The sequence below is a fragment of the Ischnura elegans genome, chromosome 12, assembly GCF_921293095.1.
Source record: "Ischnura elegans chromosome 12, ioIscEleg1.1, whole genome shotgun sequence".
NCBI lineage: Eukaryota > Metazoa > Arthropoda > Insecta > Odonata > Coenagrionidae > Ischnura > Ischnura elegans.
The window spans coordinates 55,793,256-55,812,620 of record NC_060257.1 but is presented as its reverse complement, the minus strand read 5'-3'; the positions used below and the strand labels follow the sequence as shown (position 1 = coordinate 55,812,620).

Sequence of the window (19,365 nt, the reverse complement as noted above, 5' to 3'; positions counted from 1 at the left end):
TGACAGTGAAATGGGTATCATATTCAATAAAAAAATTCTGTAACTGGCAGCAAACCTGAAATAGTTACAATACTTTAAGTTAATTATTTAATTTTTTAATATCTCAATCCCATATTGTGTGTGCTCTGATAGTGGAATTAACTTTATACATTTTTACGCTGATGGCATGGGAATCTTTCTTTAATTTTGACTTGGTATTGAAAAACTCGCAACTGTTTCAGGGAATTTATCTTGAAAGAAATTACTGAGCTGTAGTTCTATCTTTTCTATTACAAAAGTTTTGAATTTTGAAAATATCTATACAATCATTTTCTGTCTCATCTAACTTATTTATTGTTGATATTCCCAAAAAAAATTATGTTTGACATTGAAACACTCCTATTTTAGTTATAGCTCATGGTATTTGAAACTCATGAAGTCCTACCGTTTTGCATAACTTTCTTGTATTTTCATAAGGTGTTCTTCCCCTTTAATGTCTTAAACAATTTAAATTAAATTAACTAATTTCTTGTTTTTTTCTATTCCTTTTTTTTGCAGGAGTTCATGAAGGACTTCATTCAAGAAATATTGAATAATGCCCTGAATTGTTTGCTAATTAATGGTACATACTCTTATAAAAAGCTAGTTCCCAATAAATATTATTGTTTCCTTTCTACATTTGCCTTTTATTAATATGCATCTACCTAAGGTAAACCTACTGTTTATTGTCCTAAGGACTTGGTTGGTCTTTCCTCCAAATATCAAACCAATGAAACTAACTTATTAGGGGTGAGGCAGAAGAGGGGACTTTTTAGTCTTAACCTCGCCTGAATAAAGGCATCTATTAATCCTCAGAATCAGTTACCTATTTGGTGGGTACCAGTCCCCTAAAAGGAGTTAAGGTATGTTTACATGGTAGTATTACAGTATTACCGAAAATAATGGACTTAAAAAAAGAATGGAACTGAAAGAGAGCGTATTGTAGTGATTTGAATTTGGTGAAAATTGCTGAGCAGCCAACGCCAATGCATTTTGAATATGCTGTAGGCAAAACTCATCCCTAGCCATGACGTTTTGCATGGAGTGGAAGCTCCATTCTCCAGACACTCAAAATGTTGTTGAACCTCAGCGAAAAATGGGCATTTTAACATGCATTATTTGGTCAGTTGAGAGTCTAGTCACAGCCAGCTCACAAGCTCCTCGAGGCTCAAAAGCACTTCATCGCAATGAGCTCAGTAGGTTTTTTAAAGGCCTGAAACACAGTGTTCTTCTATCTGGTAAATTAGACAACATATCAAAGCTGTTTTGCTTGAAGCTCAAGGATCTTGTCTTTCTTGATGAAATTCCTTTTTTGTCAATTGATTTTTTTATGGAAAATGAAAAGAATAAATATTGTAAGGTTCATAGGTGGATAGGCACATGCCCCCTCCCCCCCAGACGGTTAAAAAATAAGCAAAATTTTTCTTACGGTTATGATTATGTTTGTTTTTTTGTATTAATTTTGTAAATAATTTAATTTCATATTATTAACTATCATATTAAAATAAAGAGAATATTTCATATAGTAATTTTTGTTTCTTTTTTTTAATCTCAAGTATGATGAGATCGTTTGCCTGTCAAGCCCTTGTGCCCTACCCCCCCAGAAAAAATCCTGTATCTGCCCTTGGTAAGATTCACTATATATAAAAAAAAACACCCTATGCCTGGTGGTTTATCAAGTATTGGATGTTTTTAAAAAATATAGTAGTGGTATTTAAATATATTAGAAAACCCTACAGACTTTTCTTCTCACAAAGAAAATCCTGAAGGTCAGTGGCGTAGCCAGGAATTTCGTTCGGGGGGGAGTCCAAAACCAGGGGAGAAAATTTTTGAAAAACCGGTCATTAAGTAATGGTTTAAACTAATTTTATCACTTTTCATTGTCGAAAAAACTTAATTTGTTAAAGAAACATTTCGTAAATTCCCGATTTTTTAATATTTTGTGTTCTTTTATGAAGGACAATAATAGGGTGGTTTCCTATTATTTTTTTATTGCCTAAATCGAAAGATTATTACTCCTGGAGTACGTATTTCACGCTTTTAGATTTTTAAATGACGATATCTATTTTTCGCGATTAAATGAAAAGTGAAAATTTTCAAGCGCGCGAAAACGGGACGCTTAAGTATGAATGTCGGGAAGTCTCTCCGCGTGACGTATTTCTGGTTCCCCCTCCCGCCCTGCGAGGTGACCTTGAGGCGAGGCTTAGCTCTGATACGACGCAGGCTGCTAGCGGCTAGCCTAGTACCCTGCTGGCTGGTAGCGCTTGGCTTAAATAAGGATTATTAATAACTTATCAAACGAGGAAAACTTTCCGACCTTAGCCAGTTTTAATAAGTGATTGTTAAGACATGTTTCCCTGAGCTCTGCGCCTCATGCATGCAATGGTAACCTCAGACGACGTATAACTCCTATCTTCTCGTATAGAAACTAGGTCCCTGTGACGTCACGTGGAGTGGCATCGCATGGGCGCCAATCTGGCCCTTTTCAAATGAGGATAAAAATGGACCATTGCCGTTCGTCTTACCCGGTATTTCTAAAACAAAATAATTTGTATATTATGAATACACTGGGGGTCCGGACCCCCACCCCTGGCTACGCCACTGCTGAAGGTATCAGTTAGATTTTTTATTTTCTCCATTTAAAAGGTAAGTACATATCAATGCAGAAAGCAGAAGATAGCGGACAATGGGTATCAAATCAACTTAAAATCAGCTAATAGGTAAGTGAATTGCATTGAAATCGCAGCAATACGAAGATACTTCACCCTTCACCAGCAAATTATAAAGTAGTCACTTCATTGCTTTACTGCAGTGAAAATAGCTTCAAACTCAACATTCAGTTTTATATCAAATTTAAATAAATATGCGGAAACTTAATTTATTTTGCCAAAATTTAACACTGATATATTCAATTTTGAAACGAGAGGATCAAAGACTGCTGTTATAAATCAATGCAGCAGTGGCAATATTACCATTTCCGAGAATACCTCTTCAGATCTTTTTAGACTCTCAGAGCCGGCTTCGAAGATGCCGTATTTAGAGTGTATAGGGACAAAAATAGGTGAGATTTGAGGCTTGTATCTCCACGGCGAGAAAAACATGCAAGGGGGTAACCCTGTTTGTTGCCCCTCTTGACTTCAGCTGTTGTTGATGGCGGGCGACTACTCACCCTACTTCACTCTGCTGTGTTCGCAATCGGCTGGCGTGGTATCCAGCAGAGGGAGGCAGAGAGTGAGGGGTGAATTGCGAGAAGCCAGCCGTTAAGGTCGACAGTCAACAAGCCCGAAAGATGCAGTGGGCGACTCAAAAACGTAAAAAAATTCTAATGATACTATTTACGAAGATACCTCCTGACATAGCATACTACACTAATAGCCGGCTTCGAAACTGTCCATTTCAGAGAAAATTTGACGTCCCAGAGACAAAAATCTGAGAGATTTGAGGCTTTTACCTCCAAGGCGAGGATAACATATGAGGAGGTACCCCTGTAAGATGCCCAACTTGACTTGAGCTATTGCTGTTGGTGGATGACTACTCACCCCCCTTACTCAATGCCCTGATTGTCACTGGTTGGCGTATTGCTCAGCGAAAAGAATATAAGGGTAGGGGGTGCATTACCATTAGCCAGCCGTCCAGTGGACAGTCAACAATCACGAAAGCTGCAGAAGCCGACACAAAAACGTAAACAAATTCTAATGATACCATTTACGGAGATACCTCCTGACATAACATACGACACTAATAGCAGTTTTCGAAAATGCGCTTTTTTAGAACAAAACTGACGTACTAGTGGAAAAAATATGCGATATTTGCGGCTTTTATCTCCAAGGCGAGAATAACATATAAGGAGGTGTCCATGTAAGTTGGCCAAATTGACTTGAGCTGTTGCTGTTGGCGGACGACTACTCATCCCCCTTCCCAGGACTCTGCTTGCCATTGGCTGGCGTGGTGCTTAGCGAAAACAGGATAAGCGGAGGGGGTGCATTATGACTAGCCAGTCATTCAGGATAGGAACGATAAGTCAGCTGTGCAATGGCCAGTCAACAATTACGAAAGCTGCGGATGGCGAGGGAAAACGTAAACAAATTCTAATGATACCATTTGCGGAGATACCTCCTTGTATAACATACGACACTATTAGCCGTTTTCGAAAATGCGCTTTTTAGAACAAAACTGACGTCCCAGTGGGAAAAATCTGTGATATTTGAGGCTTGTATCTCCACGGCGAGAATAAAATAAAAGGAGGTATGCTCTGTAAGTTATCCAACTTGACTTGAACTGTTGTGTTGATGGACGACTACTCACCCCCCTTCCCAATGCTCTGTTTCCCATTAGCTTGCATGTTGCTCTGGGAAAAGAAGATAAGGGGAAGGGGTGCATTACCACTAGCCACCCGTTCATTGGAAAGTCATCAACCACGGAAGCCTCAGAAGGCGACACAAAAATGTAAACAAATTCTAATGATACCATTTACGAGCATAACTCCTGGCATAACATACGGCACTAATAGCCGACTTCGAAAATGTCCAATTTAGAGAAAAACTGAAGTCACAGAGGCAAAAATCTGCGAGATTTGAGGCTTGTATCCCCACGGCGAGAATAACATATAAGGAGGTATCCGTGTAAGTTGCCCAACTTGACTTGAGCTGTTGCTGTTGGTGGACGACTACTCACCCTCCTTTCCAATGCTCGGTTCCGAATTAGCTTGCATGTTGCTCAGAGAAAAGAAGAAAGAGAAAAGAAGTGGAGGGGGTGCATTACCATTAGCCACCCGTTCAATGGACACTGGACAGTCAACAAGCCCGAAAGCTGCAGAAGTCGACACAAAAACATAAACAAATTCTAATGGTAGGTACCATTTACGAGCGTACCTCCTCGCTTAACATACGAGACTAATAGCCGACTTCGAAAATGTCCATTTCAGGAAAAGTTTGACGTCCCAGAGGCAAAAATATGCGAGATTTGAGGCTTTTAACTCCAAGGCGAGGATAACATATAAGGAGGTATCCCTGTAAGTTGGCCAACTTGACTTGAGCTGTTGCTGTTGGCGGACGACGACTCACGCTCCTTCCCAATGGACTCTGTTTGCCATTGGCTGGCGTGGTGTTCAACGAAAGAAGGAGAAGCGGAGGGAGTGCACTACGACTAGCCAGCCGTTGAGGGAGGGACGATTAGCCTGCCATTTTTGTGTGCTTGAAATATTAAATTTTTAATACAGGTACTACCCATGATGCCTGTAAATGTACCTGTAAATACCCGCCAAATATGAAAATGTTATGATAATACCGTGTTTGCGATAGTTTTAGGCCTACTTCTCGTATTAAAAGAGAGGCACATTTTCGCTGTGCTTTAGGCTAAATAGGTGGTGGAATGAGTTAAATTTTTAGTTTGTTTTTTTTTCTTATTCCCATGGTAACCGTGTAGACTCATTAAGTAATGGGATTTTAATTCCAACCTAGTCGTTCTCTTTAACGCGGACGTTCAATACTGGGTCTGTGAATACGAAGAAAGCCATCTGCCTCTTAATTTATGGTAAATTGAATTAAAATTTCTATGTGAAAACTACCGAATGATTTCATAATTTGTAGTATTATCTAGAGATACGTTTCAGAAACACAAAAATTTGCAATTTTTGAGTCGGATCCTTTGATCGTCACTTTGTAAAGCCAAAAACAGTAAAAAAAAACTATAAAATTATGACGTAGTTTAAGCCAATACCACGAGCCTTAAACCATTTTCAATACGCTGAACAAACCATAAAAATATGTCAGAGGCGTATGTCTTCTTTGGTAGCGCCTTAGCAAGAGCGCGCGAAGCGACGCGAGTTGTTATACTGATAAATAGGATCCCATTATGACACATTTCTGAACCATTTTCGGCCTATTTAAATTCTATGGCAAATTCTGGCAAAAGTAACATGCACAAAAATACATATGTAAATCTACACTAGTAAAGTCCAAAGAGCTCTTCAACTCAAAGTACTAATAACTCTGTAATGGGTGGTGATTTTTTGGCCTGACAAACGTTACAATTCATTCCATTAAAACTCTGGTAATTCGCCAGGAATGACTATTTATCTATTTGCTATTTTCCATTCGTCTCCTAAAAGTTTCATTTCATTTTTATTCTAATTAATAAGGATTATCCTATTGAAACTAAAAATATCCACGCAAGGGCTGTAAAATATTTTTTCCAATTAAAAATACTTAGAAAAATATGGTTTGAATAAAAGTAGTACAATGAGCTACAAATAATGTATCAAATGAGTTAACTTTCAAAAACTGATACCTTAATAAGAACTCATCCTTCTAATAGAATTAAATTCAAATATGCTCAAGAATCTTCGGATTCGCAGATTATGCCCTCCCAGGCTTCCTGTTTTTGCAATCACTTAGAGGAAAAAAAACTGTTTAAAGACTTACGAGGACAGTCTGCTCATATCAAATCCTCGGTCGATGTATTCTTTGCCAGCTGGTACTGCCATGGTAAGCAGTAGTCTTGGACGACCAGTTTGTGATGACTCTTTGTCAAATTCAGCACGCAGGTCCTATGAAAAAAACATCAAATTTTGCTTTCAGAAATAACTCAGGGATATGTGACCGAATAATATTTCACTCTAGATCAAAGAATGTTTCCAATATTTTATCATTAACCGCTTCTATAAGATTCCAAAAATCTCGTTATTAATGTGATTCTTGACGTGATGTAATAGGGTAGTTTCCTTCATCAAAGAAAACGATAGGCATTGATTGCGATTCGTTGCCCACCATTAGTGTATTCATAATACACAAATTATTTGGTTTTTGAAATACCGGTTTAGACGAATGGCAAGGGTAAAATTTTATCCTCATTTGAAAAAGGCCAGATTGGCGCCCATGCGATTCCGCTCCGCGTGACGTCACAGGGACCTAGTTTCTACACGAGAGGATAGGAGTTATACATCGTCTGAGGTTACCAATGCATGCATGAGGCACAGAGCTCAGGGAAACATGTCTTAATAATCACCTATTAAAACTGGCTAAGGTCGGAAAGTTTTCTTCGCTTGATAAGGTATTAATAAACCTTTTTTAAGCCATGCGCTACCAGACAGGAAGGTACTCAGCTATCCGCTAGCATCCTGCGTCCTATCAGCGCTCAGAGCCTCGATCAAGGTCACTTCACAAGGAGAGAGGGGGAACCAGAAATGCGGCGCACGGACTTTCCTACTTACGCGTCGCGTTTTTGCGCGCTTGAAATTTTTCACTTTTCATTTAATCGCGAAAAATAGATATCGTCATTTAAAAATCTAAAAGCGCGAAATACGTACTCCAGGAGTAATAATCTTTCGATTTAGGCAATAAAAAAATAATAGGAAACCACCCTATTCTTGGAAATTTTAATCGTAAGAGCATCAAAGAGATTTATTTTTAATTATCCTGGTCTAAATGATTATGGAGTAATACAGTTGAAGTCAATAAATTGTTAGATAGTAGAATGATGGGGAAATGAGGGAGAAGAAGCTAGATAATAAGATTTTTAGATTGAATTAAACTTCTGCGGTTCGACATCCTGCTGGTTAGGCACCCCTCTTGACACGCTCAAAGAGGAAAAATAAAAATCCTATATGATCATGAAATCCATGTTGCAAGTTTCCCACTTCTCTGGATCCTATCCATCCCGAGGGACGCCGGGTGACCTGCTAGTTTAAAACAAAAATCATCGGCCTTTAGGAGCCGTAATACTTCGTTTGATGGGATGCATACATTTAAGGATGTTTTATACAATTCTTTTTCGCTTTTAATTAGCAGTCAGCCGCAGCCGCAGCGAAGTCAGAGAATGACGATAATTTCTTTTCATTCCGATTGCAAAAATTTCGTGATGAAAATTTTTAGAAATATTATCCATTCCGCAAATTAAATTTCAAATTTATGTTGACGGGCAGAAAAGTCTCCGCAGTGAAATCATGCGATATCGAACACTTATTTGCCACACATTGGGACGTAAGAGATTTTTCCACCAAACTTTGATTGGCGAAAAGGCGTTACAATTAAACCTTAGCTATACGCGCCTGCGAGGATAGCGCTAGTGCACGCTTGCGGTTTTTTGCAGCACTTTAATATTTTTGCTTTTCCTAAATATAAATTAAAATTTCAGGGCATTTTAACGCATTTGGATAACTTCTAGTAATTAGAAGCACTTTAAATATCTTTATCTTTCATTCATAAACAAAAAAGCATATTAATATGCAAATTTATTAATAAATACTTTGAATAATATTTCTTACGGAATTGCGGACGATAATGTTCTTGGTGGAGGAAAAAGTACACAAAAAGAATAACAAAGTGTGCCACCAGAGATAATTACGCAGTAAACACGCTATTTAGAAATTTTGAAAAATGCGGAAAAATCCCCGCTTAGCGGGTAACTAAGAGTTAAACATGTTCAAATGGTTTAGGTTCATCCCTCTAAATAAATACTTTGTCTACATGCTTTCCTGTCGCACGACCTAGTAACATAAATTATTCACAGCGAATGAAACATGAACGGACGAAAACGTTTTTGTTTCTACGGGATGGCACGTGACAATTCAAACATTTGAGAAGGTTGAAATCATGTTGAAACGGTAGTACTAGTTCGGCGCATTTTGTTTGGAGGCATAATAATTACGATACTCGCAATTCTATCAAAATTGGAACTCAAAAATAAATTGCATATCAGATGTTTGTATTCTTTGAAACATAATTTGATTCACCCACTGGTTCGGTGGACATGAAAATTGATATTTAAAAATATTTTTTCATACTTACTGTCGGTAAACTTCATTGATATTTCTTGGTAAACTTTTCAACCATATTTTACGTATAATATGTCATTAGGAAGAAGATTTGTTTGTTTCTAACAGATTAACACAATACTTATTATCTTATTCATAGGAATAGGCGCAACATTTTATTGAATACGCTTCATTGTTGAATAGTTTTTTTTACATGGACATCAAAAAATGAAACACAATCGAAATCCTGCTATGTTCTTTTTTTACGCTAAAAATCTATCCCATAAATTCATTCTTCGGATAATACTTGCGATCACATTATTTTACCATTTCAGGGCAGAAGATCAGAACCGCGAACGTGTCATTAACCCCAACTTACTTTGCCGCATCGTAGGCATGAATCATATATGAGCCTCCATTCAAGGACTCACTCAAGGTGGGAGGCACGCGTAGGAGCCGCTAGGAATAGATGGGGATGAGAACAAGATGAGTAACGCTTTCCGCTATCATTATGAAAGCGACGGCGACAGCGAACGTGTTCCGTCATAAAAAAGACTAATGCTAACTATACAAATATTAGACAATTCTCGAGTCGGCCACTAAAAGTGTTGCGATATATTTTTAACATAAAAATAAAGTAAAGAAATATTAAAAAACACTCTCTTTCCAACAACAATATAAAATGCACTAAATAGTAATAGATAAGCTTTTCATCTATCGGAGGCATACCCCAGCAAAAGTGTTTGCGCCAAGAGGATTTTTAGTTAAATGTAGAATCCAATGAGTTATGTTTTCCCTTTGAGCGTGTCAAGAGGTGTGCCTACCCGGCAGGATGTCCACACACAGAAATTGTATGACGTGATGTAACAAATAATAATGAGAAAACGACGCAATGGACGCGTCGGAAACAAACATATGTAGCACTACGGGCTTTAGGAGTATGAAATGCACCTATGTCCTAACTTTGGTTGCAATCCGTGCAGCCGTATGGAAATGTATAACGGACAGACAAACAGACATTCCCTTTTACACTGTGCGAAAAATCCTCACAGAAGAATAATTCGCCTTGACCGGGTTTCGAACCCGGATCTCTCGATTTCCGATGGAGTGCGTTAGCCCGTTAAGCTACCGAGGCGTTACTCTTCCCTGTGAAAATTTGAAGTCTATACCGGACTGCTGACCATGTGATGCGACAAAATTGTAACATATAAAAGATAGATATTATTTATATGAGTGGTTTGGAAGCTAAGGTGTACAAGTGATTTCTTTTTTCTATACTCTGTTAGGTACAGAAATTAGGTATAGAAAAAAAACGAGATGAATTAGATATTTGATGCAGCGGATTTGATTTTCCACTCGATATCAGCACAGAACTGAGACTCACTCGTGACCCTTGGCAACCAATTTTTGTGTATTTCTTTTAACAATTAAATTTACCTAACTCTTTTGATAAAATAATCACTTGTTCCCATAGGCTTCTCACCCCCTCATATATACTATATCGATAGATAGGTTTTTAGTTGAATATTCTGAAACAATCTTTTGCAAAGCTGATTAGGTTAGTGAGAAATGACTGTAGGAGAGCCAGATAGGTGAGTAAGGATTGGCACTCTAGTTCAGTGCTTCCTGATAGATGACAGTATCATAATGAAGCGCGATTGACATAAATTGCTAATGTCGTTTTCTAACATCTAATTAACCAAAAAACATGAAATTCAGACCAAAAATAACGGTAGACATGTCCCGGGACTCGGGAGGTTAATCATATTTTCCAAGGATGGCAAGTGAAAGAAACAAAAGTCAAAACCAATAAAATTTCAATAGTTTCGTTATCGGGAGTGAAATGTAGAAACGAAACGAAATGGATTTGAACCTGGGGGACTAAACTCGGGGTCGAAACGAAATCGGAGTCAAAACTAGTTCGGGTCGAAACTAAACTAAATCTCTGGAACGAAATGAAACGTAAAATTTCGCACCGGAGGGACCACGTGCTTCACCTTCGAACAGTTTAGTTTCGACCCACACACCGAGTACGAAGTATGGTTGAATGAAGTGGAGGCTCTGCTTACCGCCATTAGATGCAAGGGGCACTCATATTTGGACCACAAAGAGCAGAACGGCGAGCACAAACCGGCCATTCCATTTTTTAAGGTCAACTTTTCAACCTCTCTACACGTTTGTCGCACGTAATGGATCTAAACTATTCCCTCTTTTCCCCCGCCACTCAACTTCTGGGATTGAATAATAACAGTGAGCAGCGGAGTTTCGATTAATTTAGTTTCATTCCCGGGAGTAAAGTTTCGTCCCCGGTCGAAACTAAACTCCTTGGGGATTTTAATTTCGTGCGGGAACGAAACTAAACCTAGGCCTCGTCTTTTAGTTTCCCTCCGGGTCGAAACGGAACTTCGTTTCACCTGCCATCCCAGGTCGAAACTATTCTCCCTCCACTCAACTTCTGGGATCGAAACATATCAGTAAGCAGCGGAGTTTCGACTAATTTAGTTCCGTTCCCGGGAGTAAAGTTTCGTCGCGGGTCGATAATAAACTCCTTGGGGACTTTAATTTCGTGCGGGAACGAAACTAAACCGAGGTCTCGTACTATCGTTTCCCACCGTGTCGAAACGAAGCATTTTCGTCTCTTTTCACTTGCCATCCCTGACATTTTCCCTCTTGGGCTCACCTCGGCCAGTTTGGCGTAGTTTTCCTTGTCCTGTGGTCTTCCTCCGTCGCGGAAAGCGGGGAATTCCCAGTCGAGGTCGAGTCCGTCAAAGCGGTGCGTGCGGAGGAAGCGGACGGCTCCCTTGGCGAACTTGGTTCGACGCTCGGGGTCGGCAGCCAGAGAGGAGAACCTCGCGGATCCCTCGTTCCATCCGCCCACAGCCAGCAGAGTCTTGAGGGCCTTATTGTAAGACTTGAGGCCGTTGAACTTGGCGTAACCACCTGAAGGAATGTAGATTTCACGTGATCACTTCTTATCGCTAAAATGCACTTATTATAAAAAAACGTATATGATATACTTTACGCTGCATTGAATAAAGTCATAAATTTATGAATTAAAATATATATTGTCAATTTTTTTATATTTTACGTAATATTCAAATTCACAAGATATAAAATGCGATTAAGTGCTGTTCAATATTAAAGTAAATAACATTAAGCAGCATCGTGATATAAAAATGGATTTAAATAGTTATCACCATCTGAGTATATTATAAGTATTTAATTTGCCAAAATAACATCCGTTTTCCATAATAATACAGGATTTGGGGTTTCAATGTTGACTTCAGCTTATGGATACTGTGCATTTCCTAAAGTGCTCTTGTATATATAAACTCTGAGAGGAAAACTGTAAGTAATTCACATAACGACATTCAAACATGGGTCTTCAAAACGCCGGGCAGCTAGTTATGCTGGCGTAACTGGTGGCATGCGTGCCAACAATCTGAAGTTGGTTCGAATCCTGGTTGAGCAAAATGAATTTTTACACTGTAAATTTGTTTCTTCGGAGTTCAAATCCTTCTTGAGTATCTCACACGGCACCAATGGTATCTTGACTCCATTGAGAAATCGAATTGAATGTCATTTTTACTCCTCCAAAAGCATAAAAATACACATAGACTGGAAGAATTTGATTCGTCGAGGTTCTGAGGATTAACAATATTCATAAATACTGGATTTATGACAAGGAACAATCTAGTTACGATTATTCCAAAGTTACGATTAAAAAGGGGATGAATGATTAGAGATGATATTAAAAGACGTGAAAATAGACGATAATAGGAGTATTATTGAGGACTCTTTCTCCATGTACATTAGGAAATCTTGTCGCAATTAACATTCCCTTACTGAAAAATGTACCCTCAATTAGACATGAAATTAATCTGGTGGATAATTTAGCGCCAATAACAATGCGATCTATTTTCGTTTATCCGTAAATAAACGCTGCTATTTTAGGTATCTCATATTCAAATACAAAAGTAGCTGATGCCACAAGACACGATTAACTGGTTTTTGTTACACCGTAACCGGTTAATAATTGCATCATGACTGGTTAACCATAGACAACTAGTCTCAATTACAGCGCTTTCAAAGTTACGACTGCAACTAGCAAGAAAATGTTTACCCACATTCGTAAAATAAAGGTATGTTTACTCTTCCATTATATTCAAGAGAAAATAAATAAATAGATAAATTTTAAGACAAGAGAACATCAGAATAGTATTACTAGGAAGTCAAATATAGAGTTAATATATTCGTCCCACTCCTTCAGCCACCGCTTATATGATTTCAACACAAATTGCAAACAGAGATCGTAAACACAGAAACCCATAGAGACCATTCTCCTTTGGCCAAAATAGCATGTATTCTGATTTAAAAATCTATGTCTCTTTTGAATGTTAATCGCGTACAAATCGGGATCACAATAGAATAAAGGATTTGTTTACCCAATCGCTTGTGCTTTGATTATTGCCACTATGAATATTCAATAAAATTCACACATTTTCTTTATGTTCGTGTTTTATGGCCAGTCAGCTATTGTACTATGTTTACACACTTCCCTGAACTTTTGAATGACTCATGAAAACGTGAGTTTTGGAAACTTGAGTAATTTCATCGGCAGAAACTTCCAAATGATGTAACAAACACATAGGAGGATAAGATTTAAATAATAACCCAAATATTTGAGTAGAATCGATGTTATTTACCATACTATCGGGGAGAACTGAAGAGGCAACTAATGAATATGGAATATCTAGTTTCAATTTACAATATGAAATCGTAGGAACAAATCGGCTCTCAATTTTTTACTTCTTCAAAAATGTTTTATATTTTATTTATTAAAATTTCTTCTAAGCCTTTGTAAATCGTAGAATTTAAATACCAAAGCGATCTTAATAAACATCTGTCCGTTGAAAACTTCTATCACCCAAGTTTGAAAACCAATATCTTAAAGACTCACTAATTGTATTTCAAAACAAAGCACACCATATTTATTTTCAACCCTTTTATTCATGCGAGGTATGATGTCATGCAAATTATTTCGTGCTTATAATAACTCTATTATGCTCTAAAACTCTGTCTCGCTCTAAAATGGAATTTCAGCGCATATTTTGGCTGTTGCACGGATGCATTGCGTTTTCGGCTCTGTAACAACAAAATGGATCACCCTCCATCGCTCAGTCTTTTCCACAAGCTCTCGTTAGCTCAGCCCGCTCATAACTAGAAATGAATTACGATGAAATGCTTTAGCAGCCCGCTCATAATGAAATGTTTTACGATATCTGATTGCTAACACATGTCGTGACAATATCACCAGAGGATTCAAAATGAGGAACTGTGGAGATAGGAGACGATCAATGCGACGATTTCGTCAGGGGGAGCGGTTAGGATAATAAGATTTTTTTACAATTCCATCAATACTATTAACACTGGTGGGCAAAAAACATTAAACTTGATATAAATATTGCGAAAGTCTTTCGCTACGAAAGACATGAAGGAAATTTTGATATCAAAAATCTATATTTTGCTGAGAAGCCGTAATTGCGATGTATCCATGCGGAAACCAGAAAAATTTAGCTGAAATTCCGTTTTTCAGTGACGGATCAAATTACCATTGGCATTAGAATAGTTTTCGTACCATTAGACAACGCAGAAATAAAATAGATTTAATATATAATAATATATAATTCAAATATATAATAAGAAATAAAATAGATTTAGATTTAGATAGTGTTCCTTTTTAGAATGAAATGAGCGGTGTTTGAGATATTGGTCCACAATCTTGGGTCACAGAATTTTGCAACGGCATTAACATGACCACAGATTAGAAGATAAGAAATGGATAAGAATCACAAGGAATGAAACCGAATCTATTACTAACCCCAAAAATGAAAAACCTAGTACCGAGTATACGGCATTCCTGAATTTGCACAGTGGCACTCGTATTAGTTACGTAAATGTAACCGTTACAAATACGCAACGCTTCCTTTTATAACTGATAAATTATTATTATTTATTTTTTGTTAAGTCATGGCCAATTTTAATTTTAAATATTTTATCCTGGGCAATTTTTCGCAAGTTATTTTTGACTTCTCCGCAGCCTCAGAGTAAATATATACAAGAGAGTTCAAAGTGACTGCATAGAACCAAAACCAGAGGCCATTATCAGTATTATTTGGGGGAAACAGATGTTAAGGTAGGAATTGAAATGGTTATTTAAAAAATTATATATTAAAATATTGATCCTCCTCCTTCGTATCTATTGAGTTAATGAATAAAATTTACCGTCGATATAGGTACCATTAGAGCAATTACTATCGTCGTAGTCAGACAATCAGAACCATATGTGTTGCCATTTCAACCTTGGTCCCATGCGCATGCAGCAAACATAATTTTTCGGAATACATTTTCCCTGATTTTCAACATTACGCAAAAGATTAGTAAACTTTTACGCTTTTATGTTCCTTTATTTACACATATTGATGATATATAATGAAAAATTGACATCATTTTAAATTTATATCTAAATAAGCGGTATTTGACATATTGATCTACAAACTTAGGTGACAGAATTTTGCTATGGAATTAACATGACCACAGATTGAAAGATAAGAAATGGATAAGAATAATGGATAAGAATAATAAGAATCGTAAGGATGAGAATCACAATTTTTAATTTTTATGTATTTTCTCTCTCTCTCTGAAGAGAAAGGAAAAGAAAATGCAAAGCTTACGTCATTTTCAAAGCACCTGCATTCTTAGGATATTTTAAATTTTGCCGGCCTCGGTGGCGGTGGGGTAAAGTCCTCGCCTGCCAAACCGTAAGTCGTGGGTTCGAATCCCGCCTGGGTGGGTGGATCCCTATCCAGGGCATGGATGTTAGTGTTGTACTTTGTTAATATTGGAAACCCTCGTTGTAAAAGGCCGTTATGTGCTGTTTACGGGGGATGTGATAAATAAAAATAAAAAAATAAAAATAAAATAATAGGGACCAACTTTCCGAATTTATCTCCACGCTTACGCCACTTCCATTGCACGACTCGGGAAGAATGGCGTGAGGTTTTTTTCTCACCTTGCTCAATGTCCTGGTACTTGTCGTACGGCCGCAGGCCATCCTCTGACGACAGGCCTCCGAATGCGTAGATGAGGTGACTGCAGAGGTAAGGGTTCACGTTGGATGGAGTGAATTTCGCCCTACCCGGGCGATAAACGGACCAGTTGGTGTAGTAGCACACGACTAGAGGCCCACCAGACGATGACGATGTTGAAACGCCTGAAATTGGCAAGAAGAAAATAAAATAAAATCAACAGGGAAATTTGAATCACGCACTCTATGAGAGACAGGGGAAATTAGAACCACACCAAAAACTGAAGGCTCAAAAATGGGGTACATACTATCTCCACATCGGAAGTTGAAAACTGAAATTAGCAAGGGGTCACTTAACCCTTCATAACCCAGAACTGATTCTGGGAGAAATCAAATTTCAAGATTTTTCATTTTGAAAACTTGATAATTATCGTGGCAGCTAACTATTTCATCATTAAAATTTACACTACAAAACAATGGGTAGTGTAGATATTTCCTGAACAGAGCTGAAAGTTTAAACATTTTTGATGTTGATTAGAAGCAACATTGAGTTATAAAGGGTTAATTTGAGGTGTTACTGGAAATAATAGAGAAATCGATCGAAAATTGAAAGCCGAGTTTTAATAATCTAAGATCGAGGAAATCGAGATCGAGGCATGATCATCGAGTTTCGATCCAAACTCGATTTTCAACTTCGATGTTGAACATTTAGTTTGATCTCGGCAGCGTCACTAGCGGCCTACGATACGGACGGCATCCGTGCCATGTGAAAGATTTTTCTCCGAGGCTAGTATCTCTATCATCAAGAAAGCATCTCCAACACAAAACTTATAGTAAAGCAGAATGGTTTCAAGCGGTGATTCCCAAAATTTTTATGTCCATTAGTTCCGTAAAATATTGAATATTAATAAAATTTAGCAGCATAGTAATGGAAAAAATTAATTTTAATATTTCGGAATCAATCAACTGCATCTACTCACGTCAATAGTGGTATGACCTCAAAAGACGTGTCAAGAGAATGTCACGACACGTTTCGACAAAGAGGGTGATAAATTCTAATATTTGTAAATTTTTACCGCAAAAAATTTAAGCATATTTCTGAGCAGATTTTTTGGGATTTTTTTTTCTACGGCTCAGAAAAAGCTTCAAATCCCACACCATTAGGAAAAACTGCTTGCATCAAATACCATTTGTTACTAAAAATTGCCTCGAAACTGAAATATTTCAAACTCTTTGAAAATAGCTGAGGCAATAATAATCACACATTCGACTCAAAATGGGCTGTTTGTAGAAATAAAAGAAAACAGAAATAAAATTTTCGTTACACGATATTTAATATATGCTTTTCAGAATATGATTTTCACAATATTTAAACTTTTCTCGGGATTCCGCGCGGGTAAGATTTTCTAAGTGCGCCTAATCCCTAATCCCGAGAAAAGTACAAATATTCTGTTCGCTGGGAAAGTGTGAAATCATACATGCTTTTCAAAGTTTTCTGTAGATCAACAACTATCTTTACGTTGATAATTATACATGTTTTTAATTCATGATAATATTTTCTCAGTATTTCCTCTCTTCACTAACAGTATATCAATTTTATCACCTTCTTTGTCGAAACGTGTCGTGACATTTTATTAACACGTCTTTTTAGGTCATAACACTAATGACGTGAGAAGATGCAGTTGCTTTTATTAATTCCGTAAATATTAAAATTTATTTTTTCCATTACTATGCTGCTCAATTTTATTAAAGTAAATATTTTACTGAACTAAATCAAATTTTCATCTGTCATGAATGTGAATATTCCGCAAAATATAAAAACTAAACAATCTTTTTAATTCATAAATTTAAAAATGTATTTTAATTACTCCATGTAGCAAAAAATGACGAGATCTGAGAAACGTTTACCCACATAATTCGCCGGGAAAGCATCCATGTTATTATCATAAAAAGTTGGACGGAATAATCGGTGCATCGCAGTGTTTGCACATCCATCGCAGAAATATAGTTTAAAAAATCTTTTTAGGTTTATTCTTCCATCTTCCCCAGATAGTAACGTTAAGAAACAAGTATTTCAGCATAGTTTCCTAGCAATCGTCCTCAAACGACGTTTGAAGGTAGTGACGAGTTCGTTCCGGCAAAAAAGGTGACTCTGAAATGAAGACATTCTCTTCTCGAAGGAAGGAAGCGACTCGGCATACCGATCGAGCCAACCACGTTCTCCGCGTCGAGGAAAGAAAAATCCCCGTTCCGAATGAAGCTATCTGGGCGAGATCTCTATTGTGCTCAGGGCACAAATACTGTCTTATACAATTCCCACCCGCAGGAAAAGGGAAAACGAGGGTCTTTATTTACCATTCCACTGGCGTATATTCCTTTCTAACCTAGAGGAAAAACTTTCAAGGCATGCTTAAGATATGTTTGCGGTCAGTGACTTGGAGACCTTTGGAACTATTTGGATACTATCAAAGTGAAAAGAACAAGAAAAAAATAATAATCGGCAATATGGTCAGCCCCGCACGGCGGGCGCGCGCCCCCCCATATGTATCCACCACTACAACTTGTTCAGTGCTTCCTGACAGATACAGCATCATACAGAAGCACATGAATCGCTAATGTTGTTTGTTAAAGTCTAATTAACGAGAAAACATGAAATCCATATCAAAAACGGCATTATGTCCCGTGACTGAGGAGGTTTAGTTTGTAAACTCTCATGAAAGTAAACATAATTCGAGTGTCGCAGCTCCTTCGCGGGTTGAGTGAACCTTACTTTGCCTCAGTTGTGGGAGTCAATATTTCACATTCACCCAGTCCTTCCCCGGAGTGTATAATGGGAGTGACCTATGGGGTTCCTGCGTGGGTGCCCACTGCGTAGGCCGATCGCTCAAGGGTATCGATCCGATCTGCTTGGTCTAACTAAGGTCATTGCCGCTCAAAACTCAAGTGGGCGTATCGCTTCGTGTCCATCATGGAGATTTTTCACCAACTACAATATTATTGCATCCCATGCCAAAAGAAATGAGTATATCTAACCTATTTTCTTGTATATCGATGGCTAAGTTCTAACAACTCGTATCTCAAAAATAGCAACCTTTCAGGAGAGCAAAAAAACGATTAATTTTTTGACTTGTACACTGAAATTAAGCACCAAAAGTTCATAAAACTGAAACAGAAGCATTCCTTTGCCAACAAAGAGTTGTTTTCTGCTTGTATTTTACTTTTTTAATGTTATTACACTTTGGTTAAGATTGTTGTTGTCTCAAATCGGCCGAATTGGAAGTACGTGTTGTTAGAACTTAGCCATCGATATGTAGAGCTATACCCAGGGATGATTAGTGTTTTATTTTCAAGAACTATTTTAAAATGCGTATTTGAAATATTTTTGTTATTTGTACTTGGTATTTTAAATACACGCCCTGAATGTGTCTTGTATTTTGTATTGAAAATACAGTTTTTTGGTATTTTGTAATCCTAAAATAAAAAAAAAATAGATTTAAAAAATACTTTT

General features: G+C 37.5%; 1 protein-coding gene across 2 annotated transcripts in view; it reads right to left on the bottom strand.

Moving 5' to 3' along the window:
* LOC124168860 (mucin-5AC) overlaps positions 1 to 19,365 on the bottom strand; it is a 184,061-nt gene that overhangs the window by 29,581 nt on the left and 135,115 nt on the right. For both annotated transcript variants that reach the window (XM_046547218.1, XM_046547219.1), the window contains exons 3-5: positions 15,843 to 16,043; positions 11,451 to 11,710; positions 6,441 to 6,565 (exon numbers count right to left, since the gene is read on the bottom strand). In XM_046547218.1, coding sequence (XP_046403174.1) covers positions 6,441 to 6,565; positions 11,451 to 11,710; positions 15,843 to 16,043 — 586 coding nt within the window. The remainder of the gene's footprint in view (positions 1 to 6,440; positions 6,566 to 11,450; positions 11,711 to 15,842; positions 16,044 to 19,365) is intronic.